Below are 15,429 nucleotides of genomic sequence, written 5' to 3' on the forward strand. Positions count from 1 at the left end.
CATTTATTTAAAAAAAAAAAGTCACATTCATGCTACAATGCTTTTTTTAAATTGGCCCTTGCCTCAATAATCAAGGGACAAATATAATAGATTAAGTACAACTTATAAATGTCCTAAGATCATATAGCAAACATTTATAAATAAAAACTTACTTGAAGGTTCATTGTTATAAATGCTTTAGTTTTGATGAACTTCTGACCTAGTCAAGGTTCCCACTGTTTGGGGTTAGAGGGTTTTAGGGGTTGTGTAGGGATCTACTCAGCCTCAAAACAGGGATCCCATGTGTCTGGGAAAACTTGGAAATTTGAAGACTAGCTTTACACTTATGGAAAATGACAATAGGGAGAATCGTAAACTTTCATAACAGAGAGGGACTGTACGGCATTTACTGCACTCCCTTATGTGCTAATAGCTTCAATTTGATCTAGGAATGACATGTATGAAAATGAAACAAGCAGCAACACTATAATGTAGGGGACTGTTCCATCATTACTCCCCGGGCCCAGGCTCATTCTGTATATGGGCCGATATGGAGATGCTGCTCTTGTGGAGCTGCACAGCGAGGCAGACCCAGTCCCCTGCTCTCACGTCCAGAGGCTGGTGCAGCACCACCGCCGCCTGCTTCCAGTGGGAGTCCTGGCTGAGGGTGCTGATGCTGATCTCCGGGTCCAGGTGGATCTGGTACCAGAAGGGGACTGCCGTCACCCGGCCTGAAGAGGTAGCCTGGACCTGGGGAACAAAGATCAGGCCTTAAAAAGATATTTCATTGACATAACTAATATAACTCTTTTTGGCATATCCCCCATGTGGGTGTAGGAACATCAGCTACTGATGCGGTCTGTACCCATTACTGTTATAAGTCAATGGTTTTGTTTTGCTTCCGTTACTTTAAAAACCACACCTCTGACACATGCACAAGTGGGGTAAAATCTTAAATCTCTTAAAATTGTTTTGGGAAAGACATTTTTACTTTTGCAAATTTAAATAGTAGGTTTAGTGCTGAATAAAGGACCCCAGTATAATGTTAGAAGGTACAAGTGAAAATTATTGTTATTTCTTGGGATTTGAGATGAGAAAGATCTCTGGAACTGCAGATGACAGTCTTTATTTATGAGTCATCGTGTCTAGATCTTTTTTTTAGTCTATGGTCTAGACAAAGCAACCGCTGCAGCTTTGAATTTGTTGTACGTCGGGCAACTTTATGAATATGAAAAATCCTAATAGGGCTGCAATATATACACAACATTTAGGACGAGGTTGGTGCAGGTTGGTGCGCAGTATGCTCACATGCCAGGAAGCAGCTTTCCATATGTAGTGGCTAAGTTAAATAAATTAATAATATTTTGTTCAGCAGTTCTCTCAGTTGCAAAACTACGCTACCAAAGCACTTTGGTGTTATCAGGGAGTCTCCCCACCAAAGCACCTGTAAAGTGCACTTGTTTGAGAATAAATGCTGGTTTTATATGTTTATTAGGCAAATGTATGCCCTACCTTGACTTCTCTGTTAGTGTAGTTGGCATTGGAGTCCATAAGGTCCAGAATAAAGAGCTCAGCAGACTCACTGAGATGCCTGCACTCCAGTGTGGAGAAGTCCAGAAACACATGGACTGGTACCTAAAGCAGACGGGAATACAAGATTAGTAATTCAAATACACGGTTAGCTGCAGGTGGGCAGCAGTTATCAATATTGATAAGAAAAAGGGATCTTGAGAGAGTTGCTACATATTATTTGCACTCTTTTGCAGACTTACTAGGATGTTTTGAGAACATGAATCTGAAGTTGCTAATTTCTGCTCAGTGAAAATGTGGCATGAGCACAGATTTGGACAAAGGCTTTAGATGAAGGGTTGAGAACTCAAAGAAAAGCCGGATGAACTGCAGTGTATTAGATGTTATGCTGAAGCTGGAAATGGACTTGCTCTTATCAGATTCTGAATGATTGATAGTCGACGTTAGCACTGTTGCCTACTATTTATAAGCAACCAGCTATTATCAAAAAGTGCACCTGCCTGCAAAATTGTAGTCTTTCTTACAAACCAATATTTATCCACATCAGTGTCCATCGCTAGTGTCAGCAGGCATTCACTCAGTCAGCGATCAATGCTTGGAAACTAATCTTCGACCTCAAACTCTTCAAAACCTGAGACAGGCATTGGGCCGCTGACTCAAAAGCTGGGGGAGCAATCAAGTGGCAGCACAGAAAGTGTCACTGTTGCTTTACTATAGAACAAAAGAATCTTTCCTCCTCCCTGTCACAGTTGTGAAGATCTCAGAGCCTGCTGTTTGATGTGCTTGATGTAATGTGTACTGATGGATTCAGGTAGGAATGTCCTGGGCCAAGCTGTGTGTTCTCTTGTGTGACAGTTGTGCTAGAAAGTGCCCTCCACTGAGGGCTTCAAAGACGACATCTGTTAAAACAAACTACCGTCCCGTGAGGGGCCTGCGAAATTAGAGCACAAACATGATGCCGAGAAAAAAAAAAACAACAACAATTTCCAGACCAAATAAAGAAAAAGAATTCAAAAGGATATGTCAGCTCCTATAACGCAGCCGGAAAGCACACATGAAAGAGAAGCAAGGAACAGAAAACACAGTCCTGGACCTTGGTATTGCAAGTGAAATACCTTTTCAACAAAAAACAACCCATACGTAACGATAAAAAAACTGGATGTAAAATCATCCTTTGAATATATTAGGCATGTATATTAAAAGTCGATCGAGGTTATCCTTTCAATTCTGTAGACGTATATACTTTGTGGGATAACAAGAAGGCTTCAGGAAATGTGAGGAATTTTTTTTTTTTTTACTTTTTCATTATTGCAATGTGTCAATCATATTAAACAAACCCCCCAGGGCAACATATTTGTCTCTACAGGGCAGTCCTTTGAATATGAATGACGCAAGCTTACAAACACAGCATCTGTGGAAACTGTCAATATTGACTATTGCATCAGTAACATGAGACAGAATACGAGATGCGAGTGGCTTGAGACGTGCAAGAGGAAGATTTTGCAACTTGTGTCATGAAGAAAGAAGTTTGGAGTTGACTGTTGATTTTATTTCTATTTTGTGCTTTTCTATGATTTCCTTTAATAAAGTTACACTACTACTAGTGATACTGCAAAATGCGGTCATTGGCGTGCAGTACGAAGAGGCAGAGCGCCACCTGCGGACCCAAGAGAAAATAAAACACCGGCTCCTGCCGATGCTTAGTGCATTCTCCGTTGATATTTCTATCACTGAGATTTTGAGGGGGCCAAATAATAGCGTAAAATATTAGATTAGAAAGGGATCACTGGCACAATGGCACAGCCCTAGATCAAACCCTGCACTGGCTACATAAAACATGAGATCGGAAGTTAAGATCTTTACATGCAAAGTAGATCCGTATGTAGGAATACTCACAGTGAACTGGTTGATGAAAGGAGCAATATTGAAGCCTAGTGTTGGCTCCTGACCCTGGACAGCACTTTCCAGCAGCAACGTGTCTGACTCCACCAGCATACCATACACCACAATGCGTTCTGGGAAAATACGACCTCCTTCCTCCAGTAGACATCTAGTATAGATCATAGAGACTTTTCACTCAAAACAGAAGAATAGAAGTTTTTCCTTTCAAAGTACAGCTAAAAAAACATAACAAAACAAAAAAACACAGCTCATGCAACATTTTCTGGCATGTCCTAAACTGGTGTCACCAACATGCCCCACTTTGGCCACTTCCACTTACCTCGCCAGTGAAGCTTTCTCCATCAACTTCTGTCTTATCAGACCACAAGTCTCTACACAGTCCAAGATGATGCCGGTCCACAGCTTTTCCCTGGAGGGCCTCTGCAGCACGGCCTGCTCATCCTCCGTGTGGTTGAGCCAGAACTCCAGATTCTGTTCTGGGACGTTATTGGAGCAGGCCAGCCTCCTCAGGACCTCCTGCTGCTGACTCTTCTCCACTGAGCTGTAGGCCTTGACATGTCCTTGGCTGGCAGCCATTAGAGAGAGCAGGGAGAAGCCCTCGGACACGTCCAGCACATAGAACAGGTCACTAGGGTCGGCGGAGTCGGTCGGGTTAGTGAGGTCACTGGCAAGTCCGACAGATTTGAGACCTGATCCTCGCCCCTGGTTTTGACGTGCAGCCTTCAGGTTGGTGATGAGCTTGGCTAGCGCGCTGCAAAAACTCTGATGGTAATGCTGGTTGTTCAGGAGCGCCATTTCTGAACATTCCAGCATGCAGAAGTCTTTGGCTTGATTCTGCTCAGTTTGGAGACACGCTAACGCACTGCAGAGTTCTGCCTCTGGGTTTGGGTTTGGGTTTGGGTTTGGGATGGGGTTTCCGGTATACTGTGAATCCACACGCTTTTCTAAACGGATTTCATGCCCATCTCTCACCACGGCAACACTGCAGAGCCTCAGGTAGGCGTCTCGGCAGGAGACCTCGACAATCAGCTCATCTCTAGGTCTTAGGGCAAAACCTGGGAAGAAACAACAGGAGAAACCATTTACTTGGCCCCTTTCACTAGAGCTACATGGGTGAAAATAAATGGGCTAGTATCTTTCTGCACCTGCTGTAACAAAGAATGTCAAACTGACTAAAAACTTCAAATGAGAAATAGAAAAGCAACAATAAATACAAACACACACAAATAACATTATTATTCACAATGCCATGCTTATAAATTGGAGGGGAAGAGAGGGGGAAGGGGGAAAGGAGGGAGAGGTAGAAAGGGAAGGAGAGAGGAAGAGAGAGCTAGGGAGAGAGCCCAATAGAGAAATGAGATTCAGGGGACCGGGTGCAGAGAGGGGGGGAGAGGCGCAGAGAGGAATCCTAAAGGAATAACATCTGTTCATGTCTTCATGTCAGTGCGTGGCTTGTCAGGGGCATTTGGGAAAAATGCATATTTATTGCCTATAAGAATTTCATGAACACTAAAGAGCGTCACAGGCGATCACGGCGCACACGGCGCATCGGCCGGGAAACGGATGTTGGTGATCACCGGGTAAGGTGGCGGCTCCCTTGACGCTGCCCTTGCCAATTAGTGGCTCTGTGAAATGCAGTAGAGCCCTGCCTGAAAGATGATGCACCGCTGTACCACCCGCACCGTGTCACTGCCTGCCTACGGCGATCAAGTGCACAGCGGCATGACCTGCTACCGAAACATAGCATAGATGTACAGTGCCCTTTAGAACATTTGGCACCCTTGATTTAAGAAAACAAAAAAGACAAAACACAGCCAGTAACTTATATTCAATGCTCTGGAAATTTACCAAATTATATTGTTTTATTCTAAAGCAATTTTTAACTTAACTAACTTTAATTTTTTTAAGTGTGTTGCTAAAAATACATTTAACTTTGGTATAACCGCTTCAATTACAAGCCTTCAATATCATAAAAATGGTGGTATAGCCTATTCCTATGGGACCCTTTAATGGGTCTCAATGGTATATTTTGGTATTTTTCAGTTACTGTTATTTTTTACTCTGGCATATTGTGGACTTTATGATTGAGCAATGAAGTGTCAAGATATTGAGAACCTGTGGGAACAAAATCCTCATGTGCTTTCATCCTGCCACTACAGTACATGAAGAAACAAATGGTGCACTTTAGACTATACTCTCTTATACTTTTCACAGAGATCAACACGGAAATAGTCAGAAATCCTGCCCCAAAATAAACTTCAGACCAGTGGTACAGAAGTAGTAATGACTATAGGCAAAAATACTTCTTCCAAGTATCAATGCCCTGACATTATTTAGTTAATAATGTAGTCCCCCGGAGTATTTAAGAGCCAAACCTAATTCATACTTACAGACAAAACAAAATATCAAAATGTATTCAAGTTTAAATGTAATTGAATAGAAATTTAGGAGGACTTTAATTGCCTTTGCAATTATGTGTGTCAATAACTGTGCCAACCATTATTTTTAGAATAAATGTTTGGAAAGAAACTAATTGTGCACAATTGCTTTAAAATAAAATAATATAACCATCATTTCTGTATAATAGAAAACAACATTATCTATCTTTTACAGCTTAATTATTATGTCACCTTTACCATAGATGTTTTTATATCCTCTTTGGCTTATGTTTTCCAAGGGTGCTCATAATTCTGGAAGGTCAATGTATCAAGACAAATGTTGAAATATTTATACATACGTATATATATATATATTAAAAAAAAAAGCATTTCACAAGGGAGCTGAACTGATGATACATGCAGTCTGGGTGACTGAGGCAAGCCTTGAGATTTTTCCTCAGACTTTTCATGATAAACACCAAAGCAAGCGCAAGTTCCCACAACATACACTGCCCTCCTCTGATATAACTCGGAAATGCATGATAAATGGAAGCTGAGAATACAAGCTGAACAGAAGATAAAATAAATATGATTAGAATATGATTACTTTATCAGCATGTTGAATTCATCAGCATGACCCCCTTTTGTTTGTCTTCTCAAAAGGTCAGAATTTGAAGGATGAATTGGTTCGGGCCGACACACATGCACCGACAACTTCTGCTACAATATTGGATGTCGTTGGGAACTTTCCTTGCAGAAAGTGTGTTTCTTGTGCCTATTATCTCAAATGTGATTCTTTTACACATCTCTTCAATAAGAAGGTTCACATGCTAGTCCACTCATGTGGTATACATAATTGTTTGCCTATGTTGCTTGGTATATGTTGTTACTGGAAAACAGTACACCTCCCTCTGATTTACAGTTCCTGGGCATTGAAAGAATCCCTCAGGATCGTAGAGGTGAAGACCAGAAGAAAAAATTATAAGCATTTTGGATATTTAAGTTAAAATCATTAGCACCCAATGGCATGAACGAGGAGTCAGCTGACTTTTGTCTGATCATGTATCCATCAGTTATTCGTTTTTATTGTATCATTGCTGTTAAGGGGGTCCAAATTATGGATTCTGTCTGTTTTGATCCTCTTGGCTCTCTTAGGGTTAGTAATAAATTGATTTGTTTATACTTTGCTTTACTTGTGAACTCAGAATGCTTTGGGATATTCATTGTAAGGGGGGCGGGACAGTAGTCATTGACTGATCTTTACCTCTGTTCATGAGTTTGGCATTGGAAATAATTAGTCATAATTAAAGGGAAATGCTTTGGGCGAGACAGATGGCCAATGTTGCTTAAACTGAACATGGATCAAAATCAACATGGCCATTCCTTTGTGCAGAGCAATCAATCAACACTTTCCACAAAAGATGCATCCAGGAGAACCATTGTTGCCGTAATGGTCACCTAATGCCGTTGCCTCATATAGTGTCTCCTAGCAGACGTGCATATGTCTATTAGCATCTTACCATTGGGTTTCTGGACAGGGTAGATGGCTTGCTCCCAGCAGGTGTCCTCCTGCGGTCCAGTGGACAGGCTGCTCTCCTCGTCCAGGTGCAGCTGGAACCACACAGCCAGGGCGTCAAGCTCACCCTCATGGGTGACAGGCAGACGCAGTCGCTGAACCTCCCTGGAGCTTAGCCCCTCCAGTTCCTACAGGTGAGGTGAGCCTCAGCATTAGTATCGGAGCTAAATAAAATTACATGCTAGATCTAAGTAAATGTTTGTCCCCCCCTCCGCCAGACCTTTGCTGTACAGAGTTCTATGTTCCAAGTCAACTTGCCTGGATAAATAAGGGTTCATTTTGTATTTTTATCCAGATTAGAGGTACTAATAATTATATTTTATTGAAAATGTATTCAACTAAGGACAAAGTCTTATGATAACCTGGTGAAAGGTAAAGGCCTCAGGCGGTGTAGCACAAAAACAGGTGACAAGACGGTAATACAAAATAAAACAACAGATAGGGGAAAATCACAGGCAGAAACACAGGGCAGACACAAGCATAGGGCATTACAATAAAAAGTAGTGGTATATTTAACATTATAGGCAGATAACAAATGAGGAACAATCGAGATCACCACAGATAAATATCAAGGATAAACGACATCAGCCCAAGCAAGAGGTGTTCAGATAACAGAGACTGACTTAAATACAAAACAGTAAAGGCAGAGATAATGGGGTTGTCAGTGTTGCTTCTGAGTGGGAAATGAACTCGAGTTTCAGAGAGAATGTTTAAAAGGAGTTGTGAAGAAGAAAAAAAAAAGAACAGGAAAAAACATCCAATGTCAAAGTCTTTCAACTCATTCCAGTTGCGGGCGGTAGCCAAGAGTAACAACATACAACCCCATGGGGGTGTGGGCCTTTGGGAGTTTTCAATGGACAGATTGGATGTTTCAGATGGAAGATTGGATTTGTACTTTTTCAAGCATAAAAAGTAACTTGTCACTACATCTGCGGGAGATCCAAATGCAATAGGAAAAAACTTTCCTTCCTTCTTAATTTTTCAGTCCAGCACTCACCACCATTTTCCTAAGAGTGGGATACGTGAACACACTCAAGGCTGAAGTTAGCAGAGGATTTGCTGACCTTGATGCTCATAATTCAGTATTGCAGTTGATGTGGAGTGCATGCCAGAATACTGACAGATTGAACCACATGAATTACAATACATCAGCACATAGAACCAAGTTTCAGAGTTTGCCTCTTTTATTCCAGTATTCTGGTATCACAGCTCTGCCATCAGGCTACCCAGGTATTGAGCATCTTTGGAAGCACCTACTGTGTATGTGTGAATAAATATTCTCTGTGTTGAAAATCAACAAATTATCACACAGGTACTGGCTGGCAGAGAGATACTGTCTCTCCATTGTAAAAGTTGACCGTTTATTTTATTATTTTATTACTTTATGCTTATGATTGATTAACGTGTACAAAAGAAAAGGTGCCAGGTGTTCATTGGGAGCTGATAAATCAGAACAATAAATACCATGCAGCCACTGATGTGTAATATTTAGGCCTGTGGGGCAGGCAATATGTTCGTTACATGGGACCAGTAGAAATATGGTCAAGTAAATTAATCCTTTTTTTGCTCGACTTAGGGCCACACACACCCATTGAAGTGTTATGTTAAGACTTGTCACACAGGCTGTATATCAATAAGCTATATGGTACAAGTAAAAAGTTAAATATATTAAAAATGCCATGCGGACTGCACATCCGTTCATTTATCATGTTGTTTACAGCTTTATGTTAAGCAGCCTATATGTTAATAGGCTATATGGGACTTTTGAATCTATGTTCAAAATTTGCTTTGTTCAATTAAAATATAAGATACAGATAAATGTTTGGCCCTCAACTTGATTCCAGTTTCTCAATATGGCCCTCACCAAGATTGAATGTACTATCTCTGGTCTCAGGATGTGTCTTTGCTCACCTGCACGTTGTTGAAATCTATGTCGAGGGCTCTGAAGGGCTGCGTGAGAGGCGTGTACCCCCCCGGCAGTCTGCTCAGCCTCTCTGTGGTGTAAGGCTCCATGGAGTCATCTGGCTCGGAGGTGCAGCTCACTGGGCTATGGAGCTCCCCCGCTGCAGCCATGGACAAACACCCCACCTCCGACACACAAAGCCTGTAAAAAAAGAAACGGCAATCTAATGCTAGGACGACACACCTTGTATTGTTGCCTCAATAGAGTCGGCCAGCTAAGCAATGATCTTCTAATTCTCTAGGAACGAAGATGAGTAATTGAGTAAAACTTTCATTATTCAGTTTATATGAAGTGGCAGAGAACGTAAGCATTGAGTGGAAATTGATGTGGGGTTTTGTTCTGAGAAGTTGCATACAGGAAAAGTGCTTTTAGTAAAGTCTGAGAAGATGAACCAGATAAATAGGAAATGTCATCTTTAAAGAGTTCAGCTGGACTCTGTGGGCCTACCTGTGATGCCGGCGGATCTCAAGGCACTCAACAGCCATACCAAACACTGTGGCTCCAGCAGGGATGACCCGGCCCGTCGTAGATGGTCCCATGAACTCATTCTGGCTATTCTGTAGGACAGGAAATAGAACATTAAATCTTAAATCTTTTGTGATTAGGAGTGTAGTGCCTAAGAAGTTCAGTGAGATCAGAGAGATAGGGCAATCAAGCAGTTTGGTGACAAGAAAAATAGAACAACAGAAAATAGTGGAAAAAAGTGCAGGGGCTACTGCATCTGGCGTTACAATGATGTAGAGTCACTTGAAGACAGTTTTGCCAGTTTTGCTGTACTGTGGGTGACGTTATGTGGCAAATTCACACTGGCGAGTTCATGGATTACCACGGTTTTCCAATTACATATTTTCCCGTCCGGATGACAGACTGAAATTACCAATGTGCATGGGCAAAATCAAATTAGCGACCTCCACTGGAAATACTAATGCTTGTCCAGAGGGCTTTAGACATATCTGTCACCATGCAAAACGAGTCTGTCCAAAGAACAACATACCTGCCGAGATACCTATTGGCAAATGGCAGTAGATTTGGGGAAACATCTGATAATCCTGCAGGAAATAATGAGCTCCACACTGCACCAAGCACCAACCGTTCTCGCTACTGGGCCACCTCAGCTATGCACTACGCATCATCCGTCAAGGCCACTCATTTATTTCTCATCTGATAACTCTTGCATCCTCTGTCCCCTGACTTCTCCAAACAGTCATAAGATGAGGCATATGACAGGAAGATGCTTAGGTATACTGAGTGGGCAGCGAAGATGCAGCAGCGGGGTTGGAAAGCTTAGAGCTTAGAGCAGGCTGTAAAAGCTATGATTGAGGCAGCTGGTGGAGAATATATTGTATCATCATGCTTATCAGTTACATGTTCTTCAATCCCAATAGGGAGAGTCAGTCATCTCTTAGTGTGCAAATACTAACTTTTTTCAAGCTTTTCATGCTTGCTGACATATTGTTTATTATTAGTATTCCTGCTGGTACAGTGGCCAGTGGACAACACAGTTAGGTCTCCTGCCCTGTGCTTGTGCTTAGTGTTTTAAGTCACCTGTGGAGGTAGGAGTAGATGGTGCCAGGCATGAATGAGACTCTCTATTATGCCCTCTCCAAATAAGCCTGCATCTACCGTCTCTGTCACCACCAAGGACACCCTGAGAGGGGAGCAAAAAACAAAAGAACATTCATGAGAAGAGCATGAGAAACACTTCTTAGATCTAAAAAAACTAATGTAAGTTATCTATCTAGTATTCACAGATGTACATATTTGCGCCTGGAGGGTCAGTGATAAGGTCTTTTCTCTAGGTATTATTCTTACCTGTGTGGGATGTCTTTAGGCACTTCCATCTCCAGAGATTTCATATGGAGGATATTGATGCTGCCATTCATTCCATTGGCAGTCACCACCTCACAGGCCAGTTCGTACATCGTCTTAGACAGTTCACAGGCGTACACCTCGGCAGCTCCTGCCTTCTTAGCACACATGCTTAACAGAAAGAACCAGGAAATAAGACCAAGAATACTCATGCAGAAAAGAGTAGAATTCAAAACAAAAAAGTCAGATACGACTGAACACAAATGTGCAGTCTAATTTTGGAGGATCTAGTTCTACAATCTTTATAACAGATGGATCTTAACAATTAAGTACACACTATAACTTAAAACATTCCTACAAAAAAATAAAAAACATATAATCAGGTTTCCAAATTCTCATGAAAATATCTCACCCAAGGATCCCAGTGCCAGTACCTATGTCAAGTACAGTGTTGCAGCCTCTCTGTACAGCCTTCTGAATGGCTTGCTGGTACTTCTGGTTCCTCCCACGGTCGTTGAGCATCAAGAAGTGCCAGCGCTCCACCAGCCAGTTGGCCACACGGTAGAAGTTCTCCCTGGCTTCTGGATAGTCCGGCTTCAGCTTCAAGGCCTTGTGGAAATGACCAGCAGCTTCATCTCTGAATCCCATTCTGGACATTAAAAGGAGTTGCACAACACAGGCAACACAAATTAAAGTAGACAATCTATCTAGAAAAACAGTTACAGCTACAGTTTTTTGCCCTGCAGTAAGGGGAGTGGTGATGCATCCCCAGAAAATATTAATCTTCATACATACTGCCGTCATGCAGAGGAGGAGCGTACCTGAACAGGTGTTCACCCATGCTGTTGAGGATGACCTCATCAGTAGGGAAGAGTTCCAGGGCTTGTTCGTAACAGTCAAAGAGATCCTGAATGCGCCCCAGAGAGTCCAGCTCATCTGCCCATTTGAAGAGAGTGAACCTGAAGGACTCCTGCAAGGACAAGGTCACAACATTATGTGCCAAAATTGCAAAAGTTAAATGTGCACAGTGCTTTGCAATAGATGTAAGTACACTGGTGTACAGAAGTGTAAACAGTCGTTACCCTTGCGAAGTCCTTTAACACAGGGGCAAGGTTGAGGACCAGCAGGTAGTGGACAAATGCAGTGCCATAGTCTTGGTTGAACAGGCACTGCTGGGCGCTCTCCAGGGATCTGGACACCAGCTCGTTCCTGGCAGGGTCCTCCCTGTGCCGCCGCCGGGGCCTCCTGCCCCGCTTTGGCCTTGTACTGGCATTGGGCATCCCTTACATAAGCAAGGCAAAGGACAAAGTGAGGAAAAAATAATGAATCTCTAATGAGACATGATGAAACACAATCCACACAGATGGGAGAAGTTTGCCAGGTAAACTGAAGGTGCTACCAAAAGGACAAATTAATAACAAAAAACACACAGGGTGCCACATACTGGGGTTCTTCATATGGCTCATGACAATACTTAGTAAAGACATTTTGGCAAGCAACCTGGCTATTATTAGTTTAGCTAGGCTGACTAGGATGATTCGAGCATAGATGCTACTTCACTTTGCATACTATTTTATTCTATCTACTTGCCTTATTTTCAAACTACACAAGTTAAGAATTCTTATGTTAACTTACTGTGTGTTGGATTAGATCATGGGCTGGGATAACTGAAAGGGTATTCCAGGTCGAGATACTCGGAAAGGTTACCGTTGTCTTACTGTTACTTTCACTGTTGTGACTTGTTGTTCCTAATTTAAAAACAACGCTAATGTTACGTTTGTGTCAAGTAACGTTGTTAGCATCGTTATGTCAGTTATTGCCACTAGCGACCGATCCTTCCTCAGTTTGTTAGTAAGCAAGCAAGCTAGCTCACCTCGTTTTGACAGGCGCTACGACCTGTAGAATAAAATTGCAATAGGTCTATTTACATTCATGCGATGTTGGCAAGCTACAGCATACAACTGTTAAATACATTTCATCAGAGAACCATGTATTTCACATCTGCGTCTGGGTGTCCGCGCGCTAAATAAGTCGGGGAGAAACATATCAAGTAACCCAATGTTCCACACGTCCGTTTGTACTGAAGTTTATGTAGCTCAGATATGTGTAACCACGGTCTAGTCTTATTTTCATTTTGGAATCAGACAGGGAAACATGCTGAATAATAGTTTCCGTTTTTCTCAGATTCTAAAATAAATGTGAATTTAACACAAGCACAGTGTTGTGGACGCCAGGGATATACGTTGCCTCTGACGGAGCCAGGAGCCAATGGCAGAGAAGTCCTAGTAGGGGGAGTACAACCAAAGATGATGCATTTACCGACCAAGATAGTTCACATATTCAAGCCCATAAGAACCCTTGCCCGCTGGAACGGCCTAGGGGCATTATCTATTTATGAATAGTCAGGTAGCAGGATGTATACAGCCACTATTGAATGCAAGAATCTTCGTGACTGTTCATTATCAACATTTAAGTTACAGTGCTGTTGATTTTTTACCTTACAACTCATACGTGAATCTACGGCAGTGCATAGAGGACATACATAAACATTTTTTCTCTTTTGTAATGTCGCGATTACCTCGTTATCACTGGCGCACACTGCCTCCACATCCACACATAACGTGGCGCCGTTCAGCAGCATGGAGCAGGCCGGTTCTAGACTGCTTTGATTAGGGGCAGTAACAGATATTGGTTGGTCACCAACTACATAACAGTGCTAGTGTTAATATTGTGTTCTTCAGGACTGTAATGTGCACTTTTTGTTAACGTTTGTTTTTATCTAAAGCCATAGTAATTAATACATAATTTATTTAACTTTAAACCCACCCAACAGATCAGGCAATTCTTTAATTCAGCCAATTGGTAATTACAGACAGCATAGGGATGTTTAGGACATCAGTCCATGATGAATATTCATAATTGAAACCAAAAAGGAATATAGAAAATAAACCATTTTTCAGAAGGTGACCATGGAGAGATGAGATCACTTACAGCATAGTCCATTGGCGTCTTTGCTTGGCTGGAGAAGCCTATAGGCTTCTCCACCCTATGGGTCACTACTGTATTAGTGCGAGTAAACAGGTTTACATTATGTCACCAAATTGTACAGTAATGTGGAAATAAGAATATCACACATATCGGATCATAAATTAGACCTACTCATGTGTAATCACTCAATAAGCTATTATGGCTCTCAAGATATAGCTGTGCGTAATGGCTGTGCGTAATGATGGCTGTTGTGGCGCTGTTAGTAAGCGGAGAACAAGTCAGATTTTTCTGGCCCATGATGATGATTGGTGTTTATGTCCAAACCAGGTTAAACGGGTGTGCATCCAATAAACATGGACAACGTCAGACTCGTTCTCTGCTTACTAACAGCCACAGAAGCCACTGTATCGTTTTGCACAGCCATTACGCACTGCTATATATAGTGACCCATATAGCTTGATTACACGTGAGTAGGTCTAATTTATGATCCGATTTGTGTAGTAGTAGTAGTAGTAGTAGTAGTAGTGTAACTCAGCAAAGTGGAACTCACTGTGTCACTTTGCTTTTCCTCTCTTTCCTTTCTTTCTTTTCTCTTCTGATGCCAGATTATGAACTTTTTAAGTATTTCTGCTCTAAGATTTTCCATGTCTGATGTGACAGAGTTGCTGCTCCCACCGAAAAGACAGGGTTAGGGTTAGCGTTAGGGTTAAAAAATAACACTGCTGACACCGCAGGTTGGCTTTACGTAAACTGGGTGGCGAGGTTAGAAGCCATGGATATTTTGGGCATGATTAACATCTGTTATGTTAGGCGGCATTTTAGCCGTTTGAGACAGAGCCATATATGATAATTTCACTGCAATTAAAATTTAGCATCTTTTGAATCTTTGGAATATTCCCAACTTTTATCAACCAATTGGCTTACACTGACATCACGCTGCCTGCTGACAGTCATAAATCTCAATCATACTCAATCATAAAACTCAATCATAAAACAGCATGCAACAGTGGCAGAGGCTCATGTCGTGCGGTGAGCAATTACCTGGAGAAGAGAGAGCAGAGAACAGCAGCAGCAGCAGAGAGCAGAAACAGGATATTTTTAGAGACAGATTATTGCTAGAGGTTCTCCTCAAGACATGGAGCGGAAAAAACAACTCCACGATGAGGAGACCATGGATCCCATCGAGCTAGCCAGGAAGCTGAAGGTGTGTGAGGCAGAGAAGGCAGGAATTCAGCGGAACTATAAGGAGCTGGCCTCTGAACACGAGGACCAAATACACGCAAATATGGGCCTTCAGCATCAAC

General features: G+C 42.0%; 1 protein-coding gene across 2 annotated transcripts; it reads right to left on the minus strand.

Moving 5' to 3' along the window:
• Window positions 1–38: 38 nt before the first annotated feature.
• On the minus strand, window positions 39–13,117 carry prmt9 (protein arginine methyltransferase 9). 2 transcript variants are annotated; one of them, XM_071923397.2, is made up of 13 exons: window positions 12,773–13,117; window positions 12,220–12,419; window positions 11,959–12,107; window positions 11,550–11,786; window positions 11,141–11,308; window positions 10,874–10,976; window positions 9,776–9,885; window positions 9,277–9,469; window positions 7,310–7,493; window positions 3,731–4,466; window positions 3,406–3,559; window positions 1,492–1,614; window positions 39–729 (listed from the first exon to the last, which is right to left on the minus strand). In XM_071923397.2, exons 2-13 carry the CDS (start codon window positions 12,415–12,417, stop codon window positions 490–492), a joined length of 2,595 nt encoding a protein of 864 aa, XP_071779498.1. In that variant the 5' UTR covers window positions 12,418–12,419; window positions 12,773–13,117; the 3' UTR covers window positions 39–489. The 2 variants fall into 2 exon arrangements, with proteins under 2 accessions (XP_071779498.1, XP_071779500.1); XM_071923399.2 differs by lacking the exons at window positions 11,959–12,107; window positions 12,220–12,419; window positions 12,773–13,117 and having other exon boundaries at window positions 11,572–11,647.
• Window positions 13,118–15,429: the final 2,312 nt, after the last annotated feature.

The sequence above is a fragment of the Centroberyx gerrardi genome, chromosome 3, assembly GCF_048128805.1.
Source record: "Centroberyx gerrardi isolate f3 chromosome 3, fCenGer3.hap1.cur.20231027, whole genome shotgun sequence".
NCBI lineage: Eukaryota > Metazoa > Chordata > Actinopteri > Beryciformes > Berycidae > Centroberyx > Centroberyx gerrardi.